At 40.3% G+C, this 27,963-nt stretch overlaps 1 protein-coding gene across 2 annotated transcripts; it reads right to left on the reverse strand.

Annotated features, from left to right (window-relative positions):
* Window positions 1-3,424: 3,424 nt before the first annotated feature.
* On the reverse strand, window positions 3,425-27,878 carry LOC134398749 (interleukin-1 receptor-like 2). 2 transcript variants are annotated; one of them, XM_063126230.1, is made up of 10 exons: window positions 27,813-27,878; window positions 22,371-22,602; window positions 21,475-21,655; window positions 18,436-18,598; window positions 15,674-15,739; window positions 14,693-14,816; window positions 13,477-13,613; window positions 11,433-11,561; window positions 7,247-7,396; window positions 3,425-4,275 (listed from the first exon to the last, which is right to left on the reverse strand). In XM_063126230.1, the coding sequence occupies exons 1-10, from the start codon at window positions 27,874-27,876 to the stop codon at window positions 3,893-3,895; spliced, it is 1,629 nt and encodes a 542-aa protein (XP_062982300.1). In that variant the 5' UTR covers window positions 27,877-27,878; the 3' UTR covers window positions 3,425-3,892. The 2 variants fall into 2 exon arrangements, with proteins under 2 accessions (XP_062982300.1, XP_062982301.1); XM_063126231.1 differs by having other exon boundaries at window positions 15,674-15,730; window positions 18,430-18,598.
* Between the last annotated feature and the right edge of the window lie 85 nt (window positions 27,879-27,963).

Below are 27,963 nucleotides of genomic sequence, written 5' to 3' on the forward strand. Positions count from 1 at the left end.
TGCCAGAACAAGGGAGTGACAACAGTAAAACCAAAATGACCCTATTCTCCCTTTGATCCAGTACTGCAGAGCTTCTTACGTATTAGGTTGGAAGCCTTACCGACCACACACAAATATTTCCCTTTCACCTCAGTCTATAAGACCCAAGCAGACACCCACATAAGCATGTAAATTGTGCATGAACTGGAAAAGCCAGTTCTGAAGGTGTGATCAGGTTCTGAAGAGCAGCAAGGGGAGATTAAGCACACCTGTAATTTTCTACTCCAAATCATCACCACTACCCCACGACCAAATGCTCCTGCCTGCTGCAGAAGTTCCAAATACAGAGAAACAGGCACATGTTCACCATTTTTTTAAAAAAAAAACATGGCAGATAGGCACTTCAGCACATTATAGAAAGGGAAAATATTTAATTAAGTGACAGCACATCATTGCTATGTTGAAAGAGCTTAAATTTACTGGTGTATGAGTGTATCCTCCCCCCCTTTGCTTTAAAAGACTGTTATGAGTACTGGCCTCCTCTCAGTGCTATAACACAAAGGCTGATCTTAGAGACATGATGCATATTTTGGTTAGAAAATCAACGATTTCATACTTGAGTTCTTTGAGAACTCTAGGATGGAGACCATCTGGGCCCAGTGATTTATTTGCTTTCAATTTATGAATAAGATTGAGAACTACATCTTTTGTCACCACTATTTGTCTCAGTTCCTCAGACAGATTACTAGGTTTTGAATATAAATGGTATATTTTCTGTCCTTATAGTCCATTCCATTTAACTACAAAGAGCTGTATTCTAAGGCCCAGAGTGACCCAGTACATTACATGGCAATTGTGTAATATCCTCCATGGATGAAAGATTTCTGCCTCACCTTTTGCACAGCCTGGGGGACAGGTTTCTCTCAAAAGAGAAATAAATATGCACTGTAAATACAAGCAGGGCCAGCACTTCCATAAAGGCCAGTTAGGCGGCCGCCTAGAGCGCCAAGTTCGGCGCCCCCGGAAGTCGCCCTCCCACTCCCAGAGCCACTCTGGCCGAGTGAGGGCAGCTTCCGGGTGCGCCGTTCCGAAGCCTTCCGCCCTGCTCCCCAGCGTCTCTGGCTTGGCTTCAGCTGGGCGCCCGCCCAGCAGCCGAAGCCAACCTGGGACACTGGGGGCGGGCGGCTCCACGTTCTGACATCCGGCGCTCGCCGGACGTCAGAACATGGAGCTGTCTGACCGCCCTCCCCCAGCTTCCTGGCTTGGCTTCAGCTGGGGGCTCCCGGCCAAACCAAAGCCGGGACGCTGGGGGTGGGGGAAGGAACGGCTCCACGTTCTGACTTCCGGCGCGCACCGGACATCAGAACGTGGAGCCGCCTGGCGGAGAGGGGTGACAGCCCGCAGCGCCCTGCTTACCTGCTCGGCGCCGGCAGCTCCTTCGCCCAGCGTGATTGCCGCCTCCTCCTCCTCTCCCCCGCCACCCCCCCCAGCAATCTGTTTTTCCTTCAAGCAGCCCGCCTGCCCGCCTCGTGATTGACTGGCGCCGCCGGATGATTGATGCGCGCCCCGGTCCCGACGGTACCTCGTGTAAATACGTCGGTGGTGGTGGTGCTGCTGCTAAGTGGGTGTTGCCTCCCGCGCCTCGCCACTGTCACTGGATGCGCGCAGGGCGCCTTCAACTAAGGCTCAGCAGCCTCCTCTGCCTGCCTCCCCCCCCCGCCACCCGCCCTTCCCTCCGCCCGGCCCTGTGGCCAGCCCCCTGCTTGCCGCTCCAACCCGGAGGACGGAGCGAAGGGCAGCAGCCCACCTCTACGCCCCTCAATGAAACTCCGCCGCCGCCACGTCCAGATAGCCAGAGGAGTCAGGCGCCGTGCATAGCGCTCCTGCTGCCCAGCTCGCTCACCTTGGGCTGGATTGGGGCGCCAGCAGCCACCCACCTGCCAATGGTAAGCCCCGTCCCTGGCCCCAGGGGGAGCAGGCCACGTGGAGCGTGTGTGTGTGGGGGGTTCCCTGCCTCCGCCCGCCACGCCGCCTTTCAAGGCACCTGACTCCGGCCGTCTGACTGTCTTCCCCTAGCTACCCAGCTTGGTTTCGGCTGGGGGCTCCCAGCCAAAGACAAGCCGGGACGCTGGGGGCGGGGGCGGCGGCGAATGGATGGAATTAGAACTGCCCGCCCACCCCACCGCAGCGTCCTGCCAAGCCAGGAGGACTTCAGGCGAGGGACAGGTAACCTGTCTCTGCCTACCTGGGGTGGGGGGGATACGGTGTGGGAGGGTGAAAGCAGCTCACCTTGCCTAGGGCGCAAAAAAGCCCTGAATACAAGCAATAGTAAACTGAATTTGTTGAATGGTAAACAAAAGTGGTGTGAGTGAAATGTCAACAGTAGAAACTAATGGTCAAATGAATATTGTGAGTTCATTTAAGTAATTTATTTATTTACTTTATTATTGCATTTATATCCCGCATTCTTTCCTCCAAGGAACCCAGGGCGGCATACATAATCCTCCGCCTCTTCTCCATTTTATCCTCACAAGAACCCTATGAGGTAGGTTGGGCTGAGAGTCTGTGACTGGCCCAAAGTCACCCAGTGGGTTTCCATGGCTGAGTGGGGGCTAGAACCCGGATCTCCCGACTCCTAGTCCAACACTTTAGCCACTACACCACACCACATGGTGATTAGTAATACATCCCTAATTACCATGGAATGAAAACTCAGGCCTTAGCTAGACCTAAGGTTTATCCCGGGATCATCCCTACCTGCTCCCGGAATATCCTGTGTGTCATTTACATGAAGAGGGATGACCTCGGGATGATCCTGGGATAAACCTTAGGTCTAGCTAAAGCCTAAGTGATATTTTTCATACATGTTTCGACACAGCCAATAAAAACCCATTGTCTCCTTGTGTTTTACCAGAAATGTAGTTATTTTAATCCCACGTATATTTTCAGATAAGTTTTTTACATGTCAGTTTTATCGGCAAAGATAAGCCATTTCACATTTAACAAGTTAGTATTCTGTTGTGTCACCTGGATCAATAAAATAATTAAAAGAAATATATAACTAAAATTAAAGCATTCTAGAATTCAAGTATTAAAACCATCTCAATCTCTCAAATATTACGTTTTCATATGAAAAATATATTTCTTGAGAAACATCTAATATTATTAACAGTCTCAGATTGCAAATATTGCAAAAGGAACAAACATTCTTCTGCCATCTTAAGTACTAACGAATGGCATGTGCTTGTATGGATTAAAGCCCACTTCATCAGATGCATGAAATGTTATCCTAAACTGTTGTATATATACGCATGAGTGTAAAGGAAAAAAATGAAGTCAGAGGGAAATGAAATGCAAAAAATACAGACTAAGGAAATTGCACTAAAACTGTGGATATCTGATCATTCCCAAAGGAGTGTTGATCCTGGCACTATTTGAATATTACAAAAGGATTTTCTGATAAAATGATACTTTTAAGGGCTTTTAAATGTCATTTGGTCTATGCAGTTGTTGAGCATATGTGTGAAATTAAAGAGGCTGTTCTGCATATCAATCAGGAACCATATTGATAGAAACAGATCATCAGTGAATACAACCTTCAAATGATTTCAGCCACATAACAATCATTATTCAAGTGTTAAAACAATAACAAAAGAAAAGAAAACTTGCAACTTTGAACTTAAGAAGAATGGAGAAACACTTCATAATCCAGCTAAGGCTACCATGTACATATTCCTAATTGTACATATTCCTCATACATGTAAACTTATGCTGGAAATGCAATTCCTCCTCCCCCATGATCCAAATCTTTACACAAAGATGAAATTCCTTTGATAGTTTGTTTGGCAGGGTACAGGATTCCAAACCACTCTTCAAAGCAGTTGCATCAAGAGTTGTTAAAATTACAGAAGGGTTACGTTTCTGTTGTTTGACAGGCATTGAGAGATGTTGGCGTCAAAGGTATGCCGGGGGAAATATAGTGTTCTGGTGGCATTTGGTATCTGACCTTTTTCCAGAACTTGCTATTTGGAGAATGAGAACTTCTCTGTGTGAGGTCCCCTTTCCATCTGATAGCTCCCTGCTTTTGCTTGATGAATCTAATGGATTCTGGCATGTTGCTGTAATCCTTCATTTTATCCATTTCAATTAGGATTACTTTCATTCCATCAGGTATAAGGGCATGGTACACAGCTATATGCTGCTCAGGAGCCTCTTCTGAGCTTGGCAGTTCTGGTACTAAAATAATTATCAGCCTTCTGCTTTGTTGTATGGTTTCATCAACAACACTGACTAAAGCTGTAAATCACAAGAGACAAAGACAACATCAAATGTTACCTCCTGTAGATAAAGGATCTACTTTTTGAAACATGCACGGATTCTTAACAGTATCAAAACTGATTTCACAAATGCTATTGAAGTCCTGGACACAACAATGGACTGGATATGGGCTAACAAGTTGAGCCTCAATCCAGAAAAGATAGAGATACTATTGGGTAGTAGGCAAGCTTGTTCTGGATGGGATAGCACTCCTTCTGAAGGATCAGGTATGCAGCTTGGGGATGCTTCTGGACCAGCATTGCTTCTAGAGTGTTAGGTAATTAACTGTGGCCATGAGTATCTTTGCTCTGCTTTAACTGGTTTGCCAGTTGTGCTTCTTCCTGGAGAAGGACAATCTGGCCGCAGTTACTCATGCCAAAAACACCTCCCATTTAGACTACTGCAACATCTCCAAATTGAAAAAGTGGCACGATTGCTCTCTGGTGTCCAATTTGCTCATTCTTATACCAAACGTACTGGCTTCCAAATTGTTTCCATACAAAATTAAAGGTACTGTTGCTTATCAATAAAGCCCTAAATGGTTTGGAGCCTGGATATCTGAAGGACCATATCCTACTACATGAACATCCCTAAAGCTTAGCATCTGTTTAGGTATCCCACCACTGAGAGTTTAGATTCGTGGAAACATGGTACAATACAGGGCCCTTTCCTAATTGTGGAACTCCCTCCCTAGGAAGATTAGACTGGCTCTTTCTTTATTTATAGATGGACCATTAAGATGTTTTTGTTCTATTTGGCATTTGAATGATCTCTGCCTATAAAGCTGAAAGTATGAGTGTGGAATGAATGTCCGGAAATGTTTATCCACTTCCAGATGAGTTAGAAACTTGAAATTTGGCAAGCTGATACATCTCACTGTACAATGTACAAGAAAAATCTAAAAACATGAACTTCTTAAGTTTTTTTAATTTAAAATAAAACTAGGCTTATGCCTACAACTCAGCATGCCATGGAAGGGAGGCCAGACTTACTGGCCTTTGGCAGCCATTGTGAGTGCACTGGCAGGTGGCCACTGCATGGCTTTCACAATCCAGACCCCTAAGACCGGTCTCGAGCAATCAAGCCAATTCCACATGAAAGGAAAAAACTGACATAAATGGGCTGTGTCCATTTGTGGTGCCTCCTCCTGCCTGCCATGTGTGGTTTTAAAATCATATCTAGATACAGCAGTGTGACTTTGAGAGGCCGAACTCTGAACATGCTCAAAGGTGCTCCGTCCTGATATTGCTGTTTTCTCAGAATCTGGGGGAAGCACGTGCACGGCCTTCACCTTTAAGAGGGAGGGAAGAAGGGGAGGCACTCTGTGCATGCCCAGAAACAGGCCCAATGAAAGGGGGCAAGTGTCTGGGCCGACCCAAGCCCTTCGCTTGGTGGGTGAGAAGCACGGGCCAAGGCAGTCCCAGCCAGAATTGGCCAGAGCTGGGCATGTCCACTGACAGTCGCTTATCTGACTTCCTTGGCAGCATTGGCAATGAGAAGGAAGCACCTGCAGGTCACCAAAGCCATGCTGGGAGGTGTAGTACTGACATGCAGAGTGGCTGATTTTAAATAAAACATGAGTTAGTAAACCAGGTCACTGTTTCTCAATCTTAACTCTGCTCCCACTTTCCTGACCTCTCACTAACTGTTCTCCTGCTCACTTTCTCCAACTGTTACTAACCCTGCACACCATTCCATTCTAGCCTTAGCTGTCAGTCATTCCTCCATTCACTCTTCTGTTTCAGTGGTATATAATCAGGCTTTTATAAAAAAAATCATAAACTTTATTTAGTAATTCCTAGATCTGACTTGGAATGTTGATGTTTAGTTATAACAGGGGGAACAAAACAGCATTAAAAAAATCTCATCAAGTTAAAAAAACCTGGGGGAGGGAAACACTTGGCACTGAAAAGCCATTAATGTAGTCACTAGGCAAAACTGCCTGGGAAAAAGAAATCCATAAGCAGGGTGCTGCAACTAAGAAGGCCTGCGCTCCAGTTGTCTACCACCACACCTCAGACAGTATTCAAAGATTAATATGTTGTTCAGAGACCCAGGCTTATGCCTACAACTCCCAGCATGCCTTGGGTGGGAGGGAAGACTTATCCGGCTTTGGCGGCCATCATCTGGAAGTGGCTCACCATCCTGGGCCTGAAGGGAGAGTGCCTGGGGCCATCTGCCTTTGTTGTTAGGCTCCATTGGGAGCAGGAGGGAAGGAGGGCACAGCCCAGGCTGCCCATAGCGCTTCAGTACTGCCTCCTGCTGGAGCTCTTGGTAGGAGAAAAATGCAGGCCAAGGCAGGTGTAGGCTTCCCTCGAAAGCTTCCTGGAGCCCACCAAGAGCCCCGAGCAGAAGATGGTCAAGCAGGCCATGGAGAGCTGTCGCTTCCCCTGGCCTGCATCAGGGGAGAGAGAGACAGAGAAAGAAGAAACGAAATTAATTCATTTTAAATTTACCTCTCAGGCCTAGCACCAGCCTACCTTGTGGGGTTGTCGTGAGGGTTAGAGAGGAAAAAAAGAAACAAATTTAATCTGTTTAACAGCTAACTCACAGGCCTTGCACTGGCCTATTACTTTAAGATGATTACCTTGCAGACATATATCTTAGGGGGCTGAGCAATGCTGGGTATACCAGCTAGTTTTCAATATAATTCTGCCCTGTTTTTACAGATCATTTTTAAAAGATTATTTTTTCTCCTGTTTGTAACTTATCATGGAAATTCCTTACCACAATATTGTTTCATATATTTTAATTTGTAGGTTAGGAACAAAAGGTGCCCAAAAATACATTTAGAAAAAAAAAGGGAAGGAAGGAAGGAAGGAAGGAAGGAAGGAAGGAAAGAAGGAAGGTTGGTTTATGTGTAGTACCACAACAATCTTATTGATAAGAGCAAGGCACAACTATATATTTTATTTTTAAAATAATGTTGAAAAATGAATGCTTATTTTACCTTTTCCTGGTAAATCGTCCCTGCCCAGTATAAATAGATTATACCCACAATGTTTCTCCAAAACCTCAGGAAGCACTTTCAGGGCAAAGCAGTCTTGGGAATTGGTTTTTGGATACAAAACATATGCATCATAGGTCTTCCCATCTGAAACTGAACACCACAAACCAAGATAATTTGCAGAGCTAAAGCATATCAGCAAAGGTGATGCATTTAAGCTACCGATTGCCAGCAGGTAGAACAACACATATGCATCATGTTGTAAGTAGGGTAATTCGGATTTGGAGTAAGTTCTTACATGACATTACAGGAGCAGCATGATGGCAGCTTTCTTGCAATTCTTTCCCACACTTCTGCAGTAATGTTTCAACACAGGAGGATACATGGGAAAGGCTGGCAACGTGATCATTTCCAAAAGTGGTGATGACACATGATCATGTTACAGGTCCTGCTAATATGATCTCCAGAGTTCAGTCATTACAGTAACAATGTAGAAAGTGACTACTGTGACAGAGTTATCCTTGTCAATTATGCTATAAGATCTGGGTATTTATCTTTGATCAGCAAGATAACCATCGTAGGCATGTTCCAGGTAGAAAGGTGTCACCTAAGAACTCTAAGACTATAATATTCCTGATATTAACACATCGAGTTTCTAGAAATAGAAGACTCTGAGATCAGGCATGTCTTTTCATCTTTTATTTTAAATATAAAGCAGTTTCTATATTTCATGATATTAGAGTATAAAATACACAAAGATACAAAGTGGTTGCAAGCAAAACACAATTTAAAGCATTATACATTTATCTAGGATAATTGTTTTTAAGGATTAAAGCTTCGTACCCGGTAATATTTCTGAGCTAGGAACAAAATGGAGCAGCAGAGACGTCAATGAGGACTGGTGCCATTGTCCTTCTGAGGACAGATGTTGTGAGAACCAACGCTGGGTTCTTTGAGGACAGGTGGAATGTCCTCTACTTCTTGTATTTTGTCTTTCATATTTAAATTATTTTTATCAATTGTTTATATATGTTTCTAATGAAACAGGAACTGATCTAACAGTATTTATTAGTTATATTTTTCTCCAAGTTATCAACTATGCTTTTGGGAAGTAATATATTTAATTACTTCTCAGCTTTTCTGGGATACTGCTCCTTTCCAAACAGGATGCCACCCACTTCTCTTTTGTAAGTCCTATTTACTGTTTACAATCTTTTGTCCCCTTTGCGTCATAACTTGCAATTATTCTTCCTTTTTCTAACCTCTTCATCTAAGACACATTTTGTTCCTTTCCTGAGATGAGCTGGGAAATTTTTATCTTCCCCACAGCAAGTTCTTGGACAGTGAAATGTTCAATCTTAAGTCACAGCTTCTAAGAACAAGTGCTTCAACCAGAATACTTCGTTAAGAATCAAACTGATTCAAACTTCATATGATAATACATTTATTACATCTCTATGAAAACTGTAAACTTATGAGAGAAACATATAAGAAAAATGTGGAACACCTAATAACTCCATTTTGGATAAATACGTGCAAGGTAGCCTATTATGAGATTTGCAAGATGGAGCAATATTTGTCATATCCTGACCTTGGTCTTTATATTTTGATAGTCCTCTTTTAGACACTATAGGGTTAGGGTTCTTAAATAATCTTGGTGCTTTAAATCTGTTCAGACTTGTTATTCTCACATGTTTCTATGAGCAGGCCTCCTTCTTATTAGTTCAAGTAGTAACAATGCCTCAATGTAGAAAAACTGATCAATTGTCTCTTCATTTCTGGCTTATTAATAAAGATCTCAAAATTTGCAATAGAATTGTATATTTCATTTCTCCCCTTACATTTTAGTAAAAGTTGTTGTTCTATTAGTATCTTTAGTAAATCATGTCGTCTTCTGCAAAGCACTTTCAATATGCAATACAACTCAAACTTCTATAGGCCCCTTTATTTTTTATCTTAAGTTTAAGAAAAAGATGATTTTATTTAAATAGTTTTTTCAATAACATTTATCTGTACAGGTGCATAATCATATCAAATTATTTTCATAACTATTTATTAAGGTGTTTATAAGTTTATCTTCATATGATAGATAAATAAACAGTAAGTTCAAAGCTGTTTTACTCTGTGTACTATTACAGCAAAAGGAAGTTCATACTTAACACATATTAGAAAGACAACAAAGATTTATTTTACACCATGTGTATGTGCATATCTTCTTCATTAGCAAACACAACATTTCTTGATTATTATTATTTCTATTACTATCATTATTATACTTTTCTTAAAATTGCTGAAATTCAGACTTTTAGTAAATGTTAATCTGCCAATGAAAGTGTTAAATACTTTTGCTAACAAAAGACTGAAAAGGCTACTTCAAATTGAAGATGGCTAATCTAATATAGAATGATGAATAATCTGAATGAGGGATTTTAGGAATATTCCCCAAAGACACCAGACTCGTATTTAAGAAGACCCCATATATTCCAGACCCCAGGAAGACCCTGAAATTGTGGATCTATAATAATTTATATTATTCCTCTAACTAACGCTTTACAGTACTGGCTTTGAAAGAAGAGGGGGGGGGAAACACAGCTGCCTTTTGTAAACGGTTTCTTGCAGAGCAAAGTCAGGGCGAAATGTGCTGGCAGAGATGCTGATAGGAACGAAAGAACAGAAGAACTGAGTATGCTCAGACGCCAACTAGGAGGAAAAAAATCGCTGTTAGACATCTTGTGTTGTGCACCTGCAGATAAGAGAATGTCCTTCTTACCCAACACTTGTTGGATGGGGGAAGCCAAAACAATAAGTATGAGCAATGATTGGGAAGGTGAGGTGGATATGACCTAAGATGACCATGAATTCAAAGATGTACCGAGGAGAAACACATTAAACAAGATAATGTGCCCAGAAGGCAGATGTTTTAGGAAGTCTTAGATTAACCCTTTAATATTATAGTGCCTGAAATGTTCCCAAACCACATGGGCATAAAACATCATATTATTGGAGCGGGGAGGGTAGATAGACTGCTCGTTTATGATTGGTGAATGGGTGGTTTAATCACCCATACAGCTTATTTTTTATTGGATGTCTCATTACTCACTGGAGCCCCCACCTCTGAGCAGAATAATTGTATGAAAGCACAGGTAAAGAGAGTTCTGCATGTCTTTTTAAAAATCTTTTTCTTTACTTTACTTTAGCTTTGACTTTTACTGGATACCAAACCAAAGGATTTTAGTAAATAGGGATCCTTTAGAACTTCAAATAATTTTAACCCCTTTTTTATGCCTGCAAGAACTTAATAGTGCTTTAACTTAGCTTTTATATTCAAGTAATGCAAGATGAAGTAAAATGGACAGTTAGCAATTCTAGCATGACTTAGCTTCACTTTAAAATGTAAGCAGAATTCTGGAGGGTGTTAAGGAGTGGTCGTATTATGTTGGAAGCTCAACTTATTATGTTGCTCTCTACATTTGTGATGTCAGCTTTGTCAATTTCAATTCTTTTAGTTAATCTTTAATTAATGTTACATTCTATTTCTCTGTTGATAATGTAATTAAAGAAAAAGCTTCTAAAGCTCATAAAACCACCATGCTATCTTTTCTTAATTTTTGTATTTTCTTAAATAAAGTATTTAATAGATTTTAGTTTATGTCTTATTCTGTAGTCATGTTTACCTGTTTGAACATAGCTTGGTTGCCTACTGAGTGTCTAGAACCCAACTGGTATACGTCCTGAAGTTAAATAAGACCAAATTATCAGTACATGTAACATTCCCCATTTTATATGGTAATACATTTTAATACTTTATTTCTCTATGAAAATAGTAAACTTATGAGATAAACATATTAAAAAAATGGGGTAGACCAAATAATTCTAGATAGATATTTGAAAATTGGCCTATTAAACAAGTTGGTGCAGAAGTCCTGCAAGCTGCAATGGCTTCTGGGACAAATATTTGTCACACTACAAAAGAGTGACAACAACTGTAATGTAACTGGAAATATTCCGTCAAAATATCAATAGTTAGCCACTGTCTTGTCATTTTGCCAACATCTGCAAAAGTTAATGCTACTATCATTTTTTTCAGTACAACTATGCGTATATTTGCTTATTTTATTTTATTTCATTTTTTGGAATTGGATAAAAATATACCATTCACAGCCACATATAGTAAACAATGTGGCATTACCTTTTTCATGAAGAAATGGGCGGCATGACTTTCGATACCAAAGCACAATGTCGATCTTGAATAAAATGCAGATTAATATAGGAATAATTAGTAGGAATGCCAGCCCAACAAGTCCCGTCAAATTCTTAGCTGCATCAGGAAACAAAAAAGAACATTGGAAGTGAAATCGTTCAGATATATGCAAAGCAGCAAAATAAATGTATATAAATCTATTACAGAAGGGGTTAGCTGGTCAATCTATCTCCCCAGAAGGAAGCTGCTTGGCTCTCTAGCTGAACAAGAGCCATAGATAAAGCAACATGTGTGGCACCAGAATCTGAAAGCAGAACACTTTAGGAAATAGAGGTTGTGGCATGACCTACCAGGAAACGCTTTTGCATCAGACTTAATGGCTACTTTAATTTGATTTCTACCCATTTTAAAATTTGGTTTAATTTGCCAATGTATATGTATTTCCCCTGCCAAACTCCTTCAAACTCCGGAAGTGAGTTTCAAGTTCTTTCAGGGTTACTAAGGAAACAAACGTAGCCAGACTTCAGAAGTTTGCTCACAAGGAGATGGTCTTTATTAGAATAGTTTCAGCACATCAGGCCTATTCTACATAAAGGTGGACTAGGCTGTGAAAGCTTCCTGCACAGAAGACCCCCGCCCCTTGGGCACAAGTTTAGTTATAGTATTGACAGAGAAATCTGAAAAACCTCCCTGACGCCCCTCATTTCAATTTCAATGTGACTAAAAGTGCAGAAGCACGCACACTTTTTGTCCTTGCCCTCACCTTTGTGTCTCCAAATGGAGAAAAGCAAAGTGCCTAGTCTCCTCATTGTGCTCAAAGTTGTCCCAACCCCTGCGCCCACTTACCCGCTCTGGTAATCTGACTTAGGGAAAAGGTTACAGTCCTGGATAACATACCAGAAGAAAGCCTTGAGGCCAGAAACAAGTTTCCATATTTCCCCAGACACAGAGGCATCTCTAAGTCTTATCGCTAAGACCCCCTCCCTTAGCGGGCACCAAAAAGTGGCTCGCAGCTGGCTGGAGACACTTTTGGTTGACCTCGGGAGGGTTTTATCAAAGTACAAGCAGTTACATACGGTGGACACAGAACAATATGGGGCATTGTTCTAGGTGAAACAGTTAGTTTATGGAAAATGTAGAAAGTATGTAATCAATAGAAAATGGGAGGAGGGACTCTCTGTGAAACACTTGGAGGGGCTTGGAAAGTTATAAATGTATGCTGCCGTCGGTTTGTACAAGGTAAGGGGCTGTCTCCTGTGTGCACAGTAAATAAAGAGTCTCTGTTTCTGGACCGGATGTGAAGTCGTCCTTTTCCTAACAGGTTAGGGGAATTTCCCTAACAGTATAACTGGACGTTATAGGCCTTGTAACAGGCAACAATCCAAGAATAACCTTTATATACGGCACAGTGGTGCTATTCTTCTTTACTGGAGATGCATTTGAAATGCACCCACGTTTTTAAAGGCAAATTGCTAATGGCCTCCTCTTCACCAGAATAGAGCCTGCAGTGGGAGTTTAGCAGTAGCCACCGGCATTAATCCAGGACAGCATCTTTGAAGTAAACCTCTGTTAACCTGTCTGATTTTAATGCAGTTTCAACGTGCAGGAAATTACTCATATTTTCTGACCAAAATTGAGTTTGGAAATTGCAGCATGGCAAATGAAAGCTGAAAATATTCTACATTTACAGGCACAACCCATCCACCAAATATATATATATATATATATATATAGAGAGAGAGAGAGAGAGAGAGAGAGAGAGAGAGAGAGAGAGCGCAACTACCGGTGTTGCAAATTCTCCACGTATTGGGAAGAGGTCTCAATACAATAAGTAGTTCTTACTGCCAAGTAAACATGCAGAGGATGTTTATGCCCCATCGCATACTTCCCATTAGTGTATACAATATATTTTTGGACTTTGGAAATTCTGTAGTTTATTAATTCCTTTGCATTCTCTACATTTTCCCTTTTCCCTATTAATTTATCTTTTTCACAGCTGTACATTTCTATGAATAAAAATTAGAAGACATACTTGGAGGTTGTATTAAGATGTATGCAGCAACTTCACCTGCATGGCAAATAAACAACTGGCCATAATCTTCACTCTTCAGCTTTGTAATGTTCATAGACACTACATAAAGCTGAGCCCCTTCAACACGATATTCTTTTCTGTACAAAAAAGTAGCAAGTACACAATGAACATATGCACAAATCCATGGATTTTCTTTGGGGCAAAAGTATTCAAGAAACAAACATTTCAGCCCACACTTAAATGAGCTTCTAGATAGACTAGTCCACATCACCACTCTCTGGGATGATGAAGATATGCAGGAACTGATAAGATAGCGCCCTCTCATTTTATAGTCCTCTGATTTCTTATATAACCACCTTCAAAGAAGCAGTTCCCATGTGAATCCTCTAGTGGGTGCAGTTACAGGACAGGATTGGTGAATAGGAGATGGGAAGACAGGACTCTGCGTTTATCACTAGCAATGATGTCATGGATATAATCCTACAGAAGGCTATGACAGTCACACTAAAGGCAGAGTATCACAATGCACAGCAACCACAATTTGTAATCTGACTGATAGGAACAAGCGATTTATCTGGATGAAAGACAATCATATCCTTTATGTTAATCTATCTTTAAACTAATTGTCTGTACAATCCATCAGGATTATAGTTATGCTAATCAGGAGCAGATGGATGAAAATTCAAACATAAGATTGGAGTTCTCTCTCTTACTCTTTAAGGTACACATTGTCACATATTCTAGAAGCACAAGGATGTTTAATAGATCTGTGGAGGAAATTTAATCATTTTCTGGATTTGGACAACCAATCAATAGAAAGAAAACAAAACATCTTACTATGTTCTATGGAACATTAGTATAACTTCTACTTTACTCAATATTCCCCAACACTTCTACATTGTAGGGGAATATCAGTAAATGGAAGTTTGTCTTCCATTATCGATCTCTTCAGAAAGGAACTTTAGATTTTTCCACAACACAGTCTGAAAACCTATGGTAGAAAGAGATCATATGAAGAAGAAAAGAGGTTAAATATTGTTCTGTAGTAAACAATACCCCAAGCTGATACTTTCACCTTCTGTTAGTAACTACCAAAACATAGTTGAATCCTGTTTCTTTAGAATTCTCTTTACAATCATGAAATTAGTATTCACTGAATTAAAAAAAGAAATGAGATCTTGCTTGCTTTATTTACAAAAAAAATATGCATACTTACTGAATTCCTTCCACAATTCTTTCTTTAAACAAATTATTAACTAGAGTATTATTGACTTTCCAGGATATAGAAATAAAAGTGTCTTTGTGACTTGAAACATTGCATTCTGTAAATATGTTGGATCCTGAAAAATTAGTACCAGAAAATGATTATCAGAAGCCTTTAATAAACTGTCATTGAACAATTTAATGAAAACAACTTCTTTAAAAATGCCTGAAAACTAACTCGAGCATACATTTTCTCCATCTGGTGACAGGCAGTGGAATCCTACATGTTTACTCAGATGTAAATCTGGATACATTGTATAGCTCATAGGTAGACTAAGTAATTGAATCCCGCAGACTCTATTTTGCACCTCTAATTAGAGGACCAGAGCATTCTAATAAAGCCTACAAAGCCCAAACTGATTTGGGGCCAGGATATTTGAATGACTGCTCCATCCATATGAATCTACCTAGAACTTAGGACAATCATCAGAAGCCCTATTATATGTCCCACCTAGAGTGTCTAGTTTGGTGAGTACTCAGGACATGGCCTTTTTGGTAGCAGCACCCCAACTGTGGAACTCCCTTCTTCATCTTGCTTTAGATGGGCAGTAAATACTGTTTTGTTCCATTAACATGTTTTCATTTTATAAAGTTTTGCTGCTCTACAATTTTAATTTCATTACTGCCTTTGTCACATGGAAATAATGAAAGCGCGCAACTAAACAAAATGGTCATCTGCAGCTTCAAAGTGACACAGGGCGTCTTCCACCCTAATGCCTGTGCTGGCTGTCTTCCGTTTCCAACTCTTGGAACAGAAAAAACAGTAAACAAAGAATACAATATTGTCTTCTATTCTCAGCACTGATGTATAAAGGATGACAAAAAATGTGTACATTTCAATCACTGACTTTAAAATATTACTTGCAAGTTAAGATAAGTGTTTTGTTGTTTTGCCAATTCTCTATCAAAAATTAGAAAGTAACCAAAGACTTACCAAGCTCAGCTTCAATTGTATTGTTTCTGGGGTACAAAATCTCTGTTCTCTTCATTACTGGTTTCTCTAGAAGTAAAAGAAATCAGAAGTATTTTGTAAAGAAGACCACACATATATGCATAAACAAAGAAATGCAATAGGGAGCAACAAAGTGCCACAATAGTTCAGATCAGTAATTAATAACAGTAATACCGAGCATTACTACTAGCAATTTACAGTGGTCAAAGCACAAACATCATCTCAGAAACCCTTATGCTAAATTGGTAAGTAGATGGCAGACAGAAACTAAAAGATAATAGCTTTTCTAAGACCACCTTCCAAATCCAAGGCCATGGCAAGATTTGAATTGGAGACTTCCTGATTTTCAGTAGGGCTGTGTACAGCCCCCCTGACTTGCCTTGGAACTGAAACCAAAGTGGGTCAGCCTTTGCAAATTCCTGGGCAACCACGAACTGTGGAAAAGTCCTTTATGGCCACCGTAGTTTGAAGACATAGATCTATGAAAATGAGAGAGTCCCCATTTTACCTTTAAATTGAATCTCTGATGGAGGAAGACAGACTGCAAAGGTACGTTTTATAGGCAGCAGCAGTTCTGGAGGGTGAGCAGGAAGAGGAGGATGGGAGAGGAAGGGGGTGAATCCAATTGACTCATGGTCAACTTCACGCCAGCTTTCCTGCATGGGCAAGTGGGGGGAGTGGCTTCCCGAGATGCTTTGGTACCAATCCACTTCACCTTGGGGTGCCTTGGGCCGTCCTGCTGTTGTCTCATATTTTGGTTGAGGCAGGCTGTGTTGGCCTGCCTCGCCTTGGATTCAGGGGTTCAGCCTGAGGCAGTGCACAGCCCTAATTTTCAGTACTGCCTTACTGCAATCATATACTCCCTTAATGATGAGTAAGACCCACAATTAGAGAAAGGGGAGAATTTCATTTCAGTTACCAAAATATACACGATGGAAAGTAATTAAATCACTGTCCCCACAATGTTTTCCCCATCCATCTTGATTCAGATTTCAGGAAACCAACTTCTTTTTTAAAGAACACAACAGCAGTGTAATTTCCACTGGTATAGGCCAGCCCTACATCAAGCAAGATATGGCTCTTCGAAAACTGTTTCTGGCATGTGTCCTGGGCCCCAACAGTTGTCACTACTGTTATAAACCGTTTTAAAGCAGTAGTGTAGATTCTGCCATAGATAGCTTACAGCTACTCTTATTGTATTTTTCAATACAGTGAAAGAGAGAGAGAGAGAGAGAGAATTATATGTGATATATGTGTATACATTCCATATACCTTTGCACTCCAACATCTGTCCAGTGTACTCTCAGCTGTACTTTGGCAAGATGAGCCAATAAGTACAAATATACCACTTCAGAATATTTGCTTTTCTCTTTTATTAGTTTTTTAAATATTATTATTTTAAAAGCCACATTAACTTTTAAGGCCAGTGCCATTTAAGTTGCCATGTTTAATTTCCCCCTCCCACAAAACACTTAGTAATTTTTAAGGTATTGAGGAAAGTGGCAATAGCATTTCCACTGTAACAGTGTTCTAGTTGATTTTTTAAAAAAAAATTTGAAAAGGTAAACAAGTGGATTAAAGAAATTTCACTCTGCACACAGGGGTATGTCATACCCATATGGACAAAACGTAGTTGTTGTGTTTCTCTTTAACCTCCTGCCTTCTTGGGAGGCAATAATGAGGCCTGCTAAGTAATCCACAAAGCATTATTTAAGCAATAAACATCTCTTCCCGCCTGAAGAGAGTCTTATCTCTTGGAACTTTCTACTAGGCAAAACTAGGCATACTAAGCGAGACAATTGTCTGTTCAAGAAGAAAGTCTTTTCCTAAAACGCGTTAACTTCAGAGAGGCTAGTTCTGAGACAACTTCCGATGTGATGCGAGCCGGGCCAACTTTCTCTCACCCCACCCATTTTAGCCTGCGACGTACTATAGGGTCAGCTAGCCTGTCGGTGCTCACTCTTTCGGAAGAATGTTGGCTTCCCACTGACTGTGAATTATTTGCCCTTGATGAACTCTGGAGAGTTCACCACCAGCTGGTGAGGAGCCCATGAGAGCTTTCTCTCCCACTGGTACAGGCTGGCCTGTTTCTGGTGCCAAGTCCTCTGCTTCAGAGTCTGATTCTGATTGATTACCTGAAACACCTTCTTCCAAACTAGGGGGAGCAGGGCTAGACGTGACAGCAGTGGGATGCACACACACAAAAATGCACAACCCTACTGCCCTAAAGGAGTGTAAAGTCAACAGCAATAACTCATGAAACTCCCAATAGAAGAGCAATGGGCAGCACTAAGAATTGCCAGGCAGCATGCAGCTACGGTTCTGTGTCTCACATTGTAAACAATACACACACTGAAATATGATTTACATGGATACATTCCCACTTCACAGTGAGTGATCATTTCAGAGGTAGTTTTCAGGAGCAGTAAGACTGGAATTAAATAGAATCATTGAACAGAATGTGCCATTTGATTTTAAAGTATCTCTCCCCTGCTTTCTGTGTTGTAGTAACAATATTGATAAAGGAGCATCCTGAAGACTAACAATTGTGTATAATGTCAGCAAGTATATTAGTCTTGAAGCATAATTGGTTTCAATTCCTGTACACAGTTGAAACTATTTGTGCAATTGCTTGGAAAACACAAAGAAGTAAATGGAAATTCTGCATTGACAAAAGGAAGTAGGTAAACACTACCCAGGGAAGATAGGTAGAAAACAATGAACTAGCAAACACAAACTTGTACCTTTGACAATCACCAAAACACTCTTTGAAAAGTTGTATTTATTCCCCAAATAACTGTATGTTCCTTTGCATTGGTATTTTCCCTTATCATCCTTGCTCACATTGCGTATTATAACTTCTCTTTTTAAGAAGACAAATCTTGGTCCTTCCATTGCTGTACATCCCTAAATGAAAGAAAGTAGAGCTTTTAAAAAGTTAAGCGCAGAATATGCATGCACACTTCACTGAGTTGCAACATGCTTCCTATGGACTTCTGCTTATCCTAGACAAATACTTATCAACATTCAAGGTAACAACAGAGTTTATACTCCTCCATTTTATATGATGTACAAAATGACTATGTGGCTACACATTCACCATAAAGAGATAAGACAACATAGTGAGCTTAAAAAAATACATTTCACAGTGACTTTTCCTTATGAAGTAATCTTGCTGCATTCTATGAAAACACTACAATCACATCTGTTTTTGAACAAAGCAGCATCTAAACTGTGTTGCATCTGTTTGTGTGCAAACATATATATGGCCTTTGTAAGTATCCCTTGTATACTTAATTTTGTATTACGCTCCGAAGAACTTTTATATCATATCTGAATTCTGTCCTTCCTCCAAGGTGTTCTGAACAATGTACATAAGGCTGTCCCATTTTATCTTTACAATAGCTCTTTGAATTAGGATAAACATAGGCTCAGTTCAGACAACACATTTCTCAAAGGTGGTTTTAGAACTCCACAGTTGAGTTTTTACACCACCATGAAGAAATGTGTTGTCTGGTGGGAAAACTTCACACTATGGTGGAGGTTTTTTAAAAAAAACACTCCATGCAAAATATCCACACTATGCAGAGGAGAGTTCCAGCACAACCGTTGTGTTGTATGTTGAGTGGAGGGCTCCGTGGAGTTTTCCATTACGTTGACATTTCCCACTGGCTAGAGTTCCCTGGCAGGAGCGACGAAAAGAGCAAGTGCTGCTCTAGGAGAGCCACTGGGATTGGGTTTTTTTGCAGCAATGGCTGATGGGATACCACCAGGAGGAGACAGGGTGGAGGAACTGTCAAGCAAACATCATGATGGATTTTACTCAACTCCACGGTATCCCACAGTCACACAACAGTGGAGTTAGAACATGTTGTGTGGGGAGTACCCCTAAAACTCAACTGTTGAGTGGAGTTTTCATACTGCATTGACTAACGTGTTGTCTGAACTAAGCCAGAGTGTCACCGGCCAAGGTTTACTGAAATAACGTCACAGCTATATCCCTTGTCCAACCGTCTTTAAACCAGGTCTAATCCCCATTTTACCTCATTCACAGAATTTGATGGGGAGCGGGAGAGATGACAAATCTTTCACTTATAACCCTCCAGTATTTTATTACTTATTTCAACTTTTTTTCATTTCACACACCCCAAAAAAACGTTAAGGAAGGAAAGCCAGAATAACAGTGTCTTTTGAATGCTAGAGCTAGGAGCCTTCCATCTGGAAGACTCCTTTCTAACCACTACAACTCACTAGCTTTCTAATCAGAAAGAGATATATTTGTAGATAATGTTGTATCAGAACATTGCAATATAACTCTCATATCAGACCATTTCTAAAAGAAAATAAAAATCGATATATCTTGACTTAAAAAGAGGTATGTCATTTCAACTGTAGCTTAATACAGAAAATCTGGTACCCACCCAGCTGGGACAGCTTTGGTGAGAAAATGGTCGTTGCAGGTGGGGAGGTGCAGAATAAGCCACCTCGGGTGTTGCCACACGTATACCACATGAGGCAAGGGTGGGGCAGAGCCTATAAAGGCTGGCCCTGTCAAGTATCGACCTCTGTTTTATCACAGGAAGGGGCCACTCCTTGACTGGTAACATTTATACAGTATCTAGAAAGACCCTTCAGACATCAGGCTTATGAACCTGGGCAGAGGTGCCAAAGTATCATTCTAACACTCAGTGTCTTCAGAGAGGGTATATGCCCATTTGCAGTTTTGACCTTCGTTCACCAAACAGGTGAAAGAACAAGCATTGCTATTTTATCATGGGATGGCGCTGCCCCCTATCTGGTACCATGTTGATGATGGCCAAGAAGCCCCTTCAGACATTGGTCCTACTGAATTATTCACTTGAATATCCATTTTTTAAAATCAGGATTTACCCAGTTCACACCTTCCAGATTGAACATGGACTCAGATGCAATCTGTGGTCAAAGTCCATACATTTCTGAGCTTGCAACATCATGCATGGACCAAAAAATGCATTTGACAGAAAGCATACATTTTTAAAAAATGCATACTTTTGAAAATGTGCACAAATACACTTTAATCACTGGGAGAAGAATGCTACATTTTAAAGATACATACAGTTGATGTGTATATTTGCAAAAGAAAAAAATTCTGGTACAGATTTGAATCAGAACGAGCTTCAAGATGGAGCTTTGGCAAACTCAAGTTTTGCTAATTCACACATCCCTAAGTGAGAACAAGCCATAATTTCAGATCCTGGCTAGTCCTCAACTAACCATAGTTAGCTGTGGCTCATCTTCAGAGCAAGACAGCAGAGTTTCTCATTGCAATGGGCCTTCAAGCATTGTTCTGTTTGTATACAGAAGGTCCCATCTCCAATTAAGAGGAACAAGTATTGGATGATGGAAAAAACCCTGTTTTGTGAGACCCATCAGAACAATTGCCAGTCAGCATAGTCAATACTGTACTAGATGGAGGAAATATCTGAATTAAAATGTGGCAATTCCTTACTTTACTAAATGCTATTCAGCATGAACAAAATACCCATCTTTAAACCAGTAAACATGACATATTACAGCCTGAGGAACAGCTTGAGATCCTTATAATTATTGAATGTTTCACCTGGCACCACAAAAAATTACCCCAAAAAAAGTTGTTTCAAATGGCTGATACTCCCTTACAAATACATGGCATTAATGTAACAAGTCATATACAGGGCAGGAAACCCAATAGTTCCTCCTAACATTCATTAGAGTGATTAAAAATTATTGTATTAGCCACAAAAAGGGAATCATAAGAACTCTACCTTATACCACCGAACAGACAAATCATCTTGTACAAAATTTCCCAGGTAGCACACAATCTTTGAAGTTGATGATAATGGTAACTCTTGCTGGTCATAGAATTTCTCATTAAAGCAAAGGCCAGCACTATCCAATATTGTCACGTGGAAAATGTTTTTGTAACATGTTGTTGAATTCCTGTAACTAAACATAGAAAGCATCACTGATTATTTTTTTTTCTATTTTCTCCCACATTAAGTATATCCTTGGCATAAGCTCCACCACCTCAATCGAACTTGCATTCACAGAATGTTTTACGGTAAACAATGCTTTCCTAAGATTTTCAATTCTCCTTTCCTTCTACCTAATTCTTAAGAAGTTCTTAACAATAGAATAGGAAGCTGCAAATATGGGATGTAACTAGGAATGAAGAAGCAATGACAAGGGAAGGAAAGGAAAGGAACCTCTCGTGCAAGCTCTGAGTCATTACTGACTCTTGGAGGGACACCAGCTTTCGCTGACGTTTTCTTGGCAGGCCTTATAGTGGGGGTGGTTTGCTGTTGCCTTCCGTGGCCATTATTACCTTTCCCCCAGCTAACTGGGAACTCATTTTACTGGACCTCGGAAGGATGGACAGCTGAGTCGACTCAAGATCTGATGCAATGACAAACATGCATCAAATAAACCCATGGCCACTTCCTTGAGACTGAGGGGCTACATATGATTATCTAGGAGTAGAGCCAAATCAATTTAACGGCAAAAATGTACAGAATAGGTGCACTGCAAGTTACTTCTTGAACCAAAATACACAAATAGGCAAAATGAAAAAGGTAATATTCATATTTCTCAATTGTAGAACAATCTCATATAACAAAAAATATCATCCCCAAAAGCTACAGAGATAAATACAAATCCTGACCCTGCAAAACATTCATACGTTCCAGAATCTTGATATATTGCAGGATGAAACCAAAGCAAATGACCACTTTTATGGATTCTTGAAGATTGTTGTTCAGTTATAGATGTTTCACTTCCATTTATATACCAGCTAAAACTATAGCTTGCATTGTAGACAGGGCAATCAATCCCAAGAAGCTGCCCTTCTTCAATCTGCCTCAGATACACATTCTCTTGTTGAACAATACATTTCTCTGCAGGAAGAAAAAAATAGAAAGTGACAAATGAGGGGGCATGTGTTTTTACTCTTTAATATGCTTATTGGAGAAAACGAGGCCAGGTAACCCATATATCAATCGGCAGTTACTACATCAACCCATAAGCTTTTCTGCATGTGAACATTTTGGTGATTGTCCTTGTTCCTGGGCCTGCATGACATGTAACAAACTCATTCCCAACTCATATTCCACAGACATTCCTTGGGACATAGAGCCTGCCAGCACCCCTCCTCATGTCCTACATTTTCTTGGCTCATCAAGTGATTGCAATAAAGCCTTGGGAGCATGCCAATTCCTGGATGTCAAACGGAGTATGAAAGCAGTATATGGTTGTATGTGTCAATGGGCCCTAACAGTTGTCAGTGTATTTCAGTACCGCTATAAAGCATTAGTGTGGCTCCTGCCTTTTATATGCCAGTTTCATAGTGAAATATCCTGCTTGGTGTAGATGAGCCCCAAGTCATTTGGGCAGCCTATTCGAGTCCAGCAGACTTCCCAGTGCAGAGGTGTACCCAGCAACAGATGTAGAATGGCAGAGCCAGTGAAAGTGACATGACCAAGGGGACAGTGCTAATGAGCTTGTTCCTGCTCTTCACCCTCATGCATCCTCAATCATAAGATTTAAAACATCATCACAGTGCTTGCATTTTCCAGGGAAGTGTGCATAAGACCACAGCCTAAGCTTGTCATTGTAGGGAGTTAGTCACACTGAACATAGTTGGACTTATTTCTGAGTAAATGTGCACAGGATTATGCAATACAAAGAATTTGGAAATTTCTCTTGAGGAGTGCTTTCTTCTGCAAACATACAGTGCAATTCCAGGCATGTCTGTTCAGAAGTAAAGCTCATTGAATGCAATAGGTCTTACTCCCAGGCATGCTTGTATAGGATTGTAGCCTTACTCTAGAACAGGGCAGCAAAATGCTTTTCAGCTAGGTGGCCAAATTTACTTACTTATTTATTTATTACATTTCTATACTGCCCAATAGCCGGAGCTCTCTAGGCAGTTCACGTTTTGGAAAACTTCTCGGTGAATGGGGCATATTCCAGTGGTGGGCAGAACCAAATACAAAGGGAGAGGCAGGGCCAAGATTCCAAAAATGCCAACGTATGTAGCCTAAAGTTGTTTCTGCCAACCAAGGCTTAGCAAAGAAGCCAGAAAGCCACCAAGTGGTTAGTGGTTTAGGGAAAAGGAGTGGTGGCCATCTGGGAAGCCCTGGAAGGCAAGATACAGATTGCAAGAATCCTGGATTTGGCCCTCAGGAATGATGTAGCCACAGCAGCTCTGATCCTATAGTACATTAATAGTAATAATAATTTATTTCTTACCCACCTCTCTGATTGGGTTGAGGCGGGGAACAACAGCAAGTATAAAATACATAAAATACTAATTAAAAACATAGTATAAACTGTTAAAAAAACATCCTAAAAACATCCTAAAAGCATACTAAACATTTCACAGAAGGAAATCTTCCCACATGCTACTCCCTTAAGCAGGCCCCTGAACCCCATCCCACATCAGTCATGAAAGCCCCTCTCTCCACAACCTAAGTTAGCTTAAGAGCTACCAAAACCAATATAAATAAGCTTCACTCAATATAATAAGCATTACATCTAAGGTCCTCCTCCGGGTGCCAATTCCAAGGGAAGCTCAGAGGACAGCAACAAGAGAAAGGGCCTTCTCTGTCAAGGCCCCCCAACTGTGGAACAATCTCCCTCATGAGGCCTGCCTGGCGCCGACATTATCTTTTTGGCACTAGGTCAAGACTTTTTTCTTCTCCCAGGCATTTAGCAATATGTAATGAGCCTGGGTCTGGTTTTTTAGGCTCACAGATTTTTAAAGTTATAGTAGCTTTAAATGTATTTGTATATTGTAAGTTTTTGTGGTTCTTAATTTTTGTATATTGGTAAGTGTTTTTATCTTATGTAAACCACCCAGAAAGCTTTGGCTATGGGGTGGTATACAAATGCAATAAATAATAATGATAATGATAATAATAATAATCCCACAAGGGATAATCCCGCAAGGGATCACACGGGCATGGCACACCCACAGACCCTAGCTAACCACCATTGGTCAGGACTAAACACCGTGTTAGTGTGTAAAAATGGTTCCAGACAATAGGAAAAAACCGTTGAATGAGCAGCGTCAAGGCCGAGAACACTGCATGAACCTAACAGTCAGCCAAAAGAGAAACAAACAGGCAACGAATAAGGCAGGGCTGTGCTCTGCTCCGTTCCGGATCCAGAGCGGATCAGGCCAATCCAGACCCCTGAAATTTGGATCTGAATTGGGTCGGGGGAGGTCCGGATCAGTTCAGATCATTTCAGATCAATCCGAACCAATCCGGAGTTCTGGAAATTTTGGGTCAAACCGCATTTTTTTCCCATTGACTTGCATTGGAAAAGAAAAATGCCTATAACCTTTTTATTTTTCAAGTTACACACATGTAACTGGGCACCAGGATAGCTTCTAAATAGATACTTAGTCATACTGATTTTAAAGCAAATCGGATCATTGCCTGATTTTTAGAGAATTTTTAAAGTCCCCACATTTACAAAACTGCATTTATCTCCATCATTTTTCAATACACACATGTAACTGGGCACCGTGATAGCTTCTACATAGGAACTTATGCATGCCAACTTTGAAGCAAATTGGATCATCCCCTGATTATTTGGGAAATTTTGAAGATTTATTTATTTTATTTATTATTTATTTATTACATTTTTATACCGCCCAATAGCCGAAGCTCTCTGGATGCTTCACAAAAGGATTTAACGCTCAACAATTCCCCCGATTTACAAAAATGCATTAATCTCCATCATTTTTCAAGATACACACAATTTTTTTAAGTTAACCACAACCACAATATCCTCAGAAATATAATGAGAATTGGAAGGAGCTAAAGTGCATCTCAGGACAACATTACCACTTCAAAGGGAACACCATAAAAATGAGGGAGAGGAATGCAGTTTTGTAAATGGGGGAAATGCTGAAATCTTAAATTCCCTAAAAATCAGGGAGATGATTCAATTTACTTCAAAGTGGCCATGCCTAAGGTCCTATGTGGAAGCTATCATGGTGCCCAGTTACATGTGTGTGTCTTGAAAAACTACAGAGATAAATGCATTTCTGTAAATGGGGGGAACTTTAAAAATTCCAAAAAAATCAGGGGATAATCCAGTTTCCTTCAAAGAAGCCATGAGTAAGGATATATTTAGAAACTATCATGGTCCCTATTTTCATGTTTCTATCTTGAAAACTTAAAAAGTTATAGGCATTTTTCTTTTCCAATGTAAGTCTATGGGGGGAATTCTGGAACTCCGGATCTCGTTCCAGATTCAGATCCAGATCAGTTTGGAAGAAGTCCAGATTGGGATCCAGAGCAGATCGGGGGGTCCTTGCACAGCCCGAGAATAAGGAAAAGCACAACCACCCAAACTCCCCCTGATGTGTTTTGCCTGTTCCACAGGCAACCATCAAGGCAGGACACCCAAGACAATGCTTAGCTTGGTCAGACGAAATGAACTTTAATGTAATGCATTGTTACTTCGAAAGCACACAACTTGAAACAATAGCATCAGGATACCAAACTGAACTTCAGAGACTATTTCTGAAAACCTACCCCCACCTAACGGACACTGTAACAGAACAAAGACTAATAGATCAAGAAAGAGTTATAATCAACAACAAAAGGCTAACGGAACATGGAATTCAAAAAATCAAAGAAGAAATAGAACAACAGAACACCAACATGAAAAGCACAGATGCACCAACAAGCACACAGACATCCACAGAAGGAACAGCAACCCTAGACACAACAACTCCACCAGAAGATCCCTAGACAACACCTCAACCCGAAACACACAACACAACAAATATGAACATGGAGCAGCAACTGATGAAAGAAACTGAGACAAATCTAACAAAATGGAGAGAAACTGACCCAACAAAAAGAAACCCACTACCTACACTAAAGTTTATCAAGGACATGCAGAAACTCATAAACATTATGAATAGTGAACTCACAACATACATTAATAACGATAGCAACCTAGAAGAAATCCAGAGTCATCTATGCAGCAGCCACAGCAGTCCTCACCTGTAACAAACAAGAACTGCCCACAAACAACAACACACACAGAAGATTAAAAACCAAACCAAAACGGCAAATCAGAATTGAAAACAAAATTGAAAAGCTATGAGAAGATATAGGAAGAATGACGCAATACATAAATGGAAATCGCTCGAAAATATCCTCAAAAATACCCAAGACATCATAGCAAACCATAAAGAAACAGTAATAGTAGCTCTTGGCATAATGAAACAAAAACTTGCAGTCCAGACCACCAGGTTAAGAAGATATAAAAAATCAAATGAATGAAAAGCCCTAAACGCTCTCTTTAAAAGAATCAAGAAATTATTATACCAAAGAATAAGCAAGAAAAAAGAAAACAACATTACACTCCCAAGTCAAGAAGAAATAACCACATTCTGGAAAAAATATCTGGTCAGAACCAGTACAACATAAAGCAAGTCTAAGCTGGATAAGACAAGAAGAAGAAGACAGAGACAACTACAACACCAAACAGAGTATTCAACAACCCTGGAAGAACTGAAGGATACAAAGGATACACAACTGGAAAACACCTGGCCCGGACCAAATTCAAAATTTCTGGTACAAGCAGCTTACATCAACACAGGAATACCTTGCTCAACAGATCAACGCAGTCATGGAACACCCACACCTATTCCCGCTATTCCTTACTGAAGGCAAAACCTACATTAAACCAAAAACTCACCCAAAACCCAGCTAACTGCAGATCCATAACATGCCTCCCAACACACTACAAAATTATAACTGCCACAATCACACACAAAAATTGAAACACATCTCACCCAACATAATATACTCCCAGAAGAACAAAAAGGAAACAAATAGAACAGCAGAGGATGCAAAGAACAGTTAATAACAGACAATGAAGCAAACAGAAAAACAGAGAAGAAACCTCCACAGCTGCTACAGAGATTATAAAAAAAGGCTTTTGATATTGAAATGATAGAGTTCTTAACTAAAGCATTTGGGCAGCTAATAAAAGGGTTCCTAGTTTTTGCTACTGTGTAGCGTTCCATTTCTTTATTTGGAAAATTTTCCACATGGGCCATTACCATAGCACCCACCTGATTTGAGCACATAGAAGAATGACAGTATGACAATACAGGAAACCCCTAACGCAGCCTTCATGTTTTACTACACAAAAGGAAAAAGAGAAGAAAGCTCAGTAACATCTACCCATTTCAACATCATATACAACTTAAAAATAACATGTTT

Source organism: Elgaria multicarinata, chromosome 5 (genome assembly GCF_023053635.1).
Source record: "Elgaria multicarinata webbii isolate HBS135686 ecotype San Diego chromosome 5, rElgMul1.1.pri, whole genome shotgun sequence".
Lineage (NCBI taxonomy): Eukaryota > Metazoa > Chordata > Lepidosauria > Squamata > Anguidae > Elgaria > Elgaria multicarinata.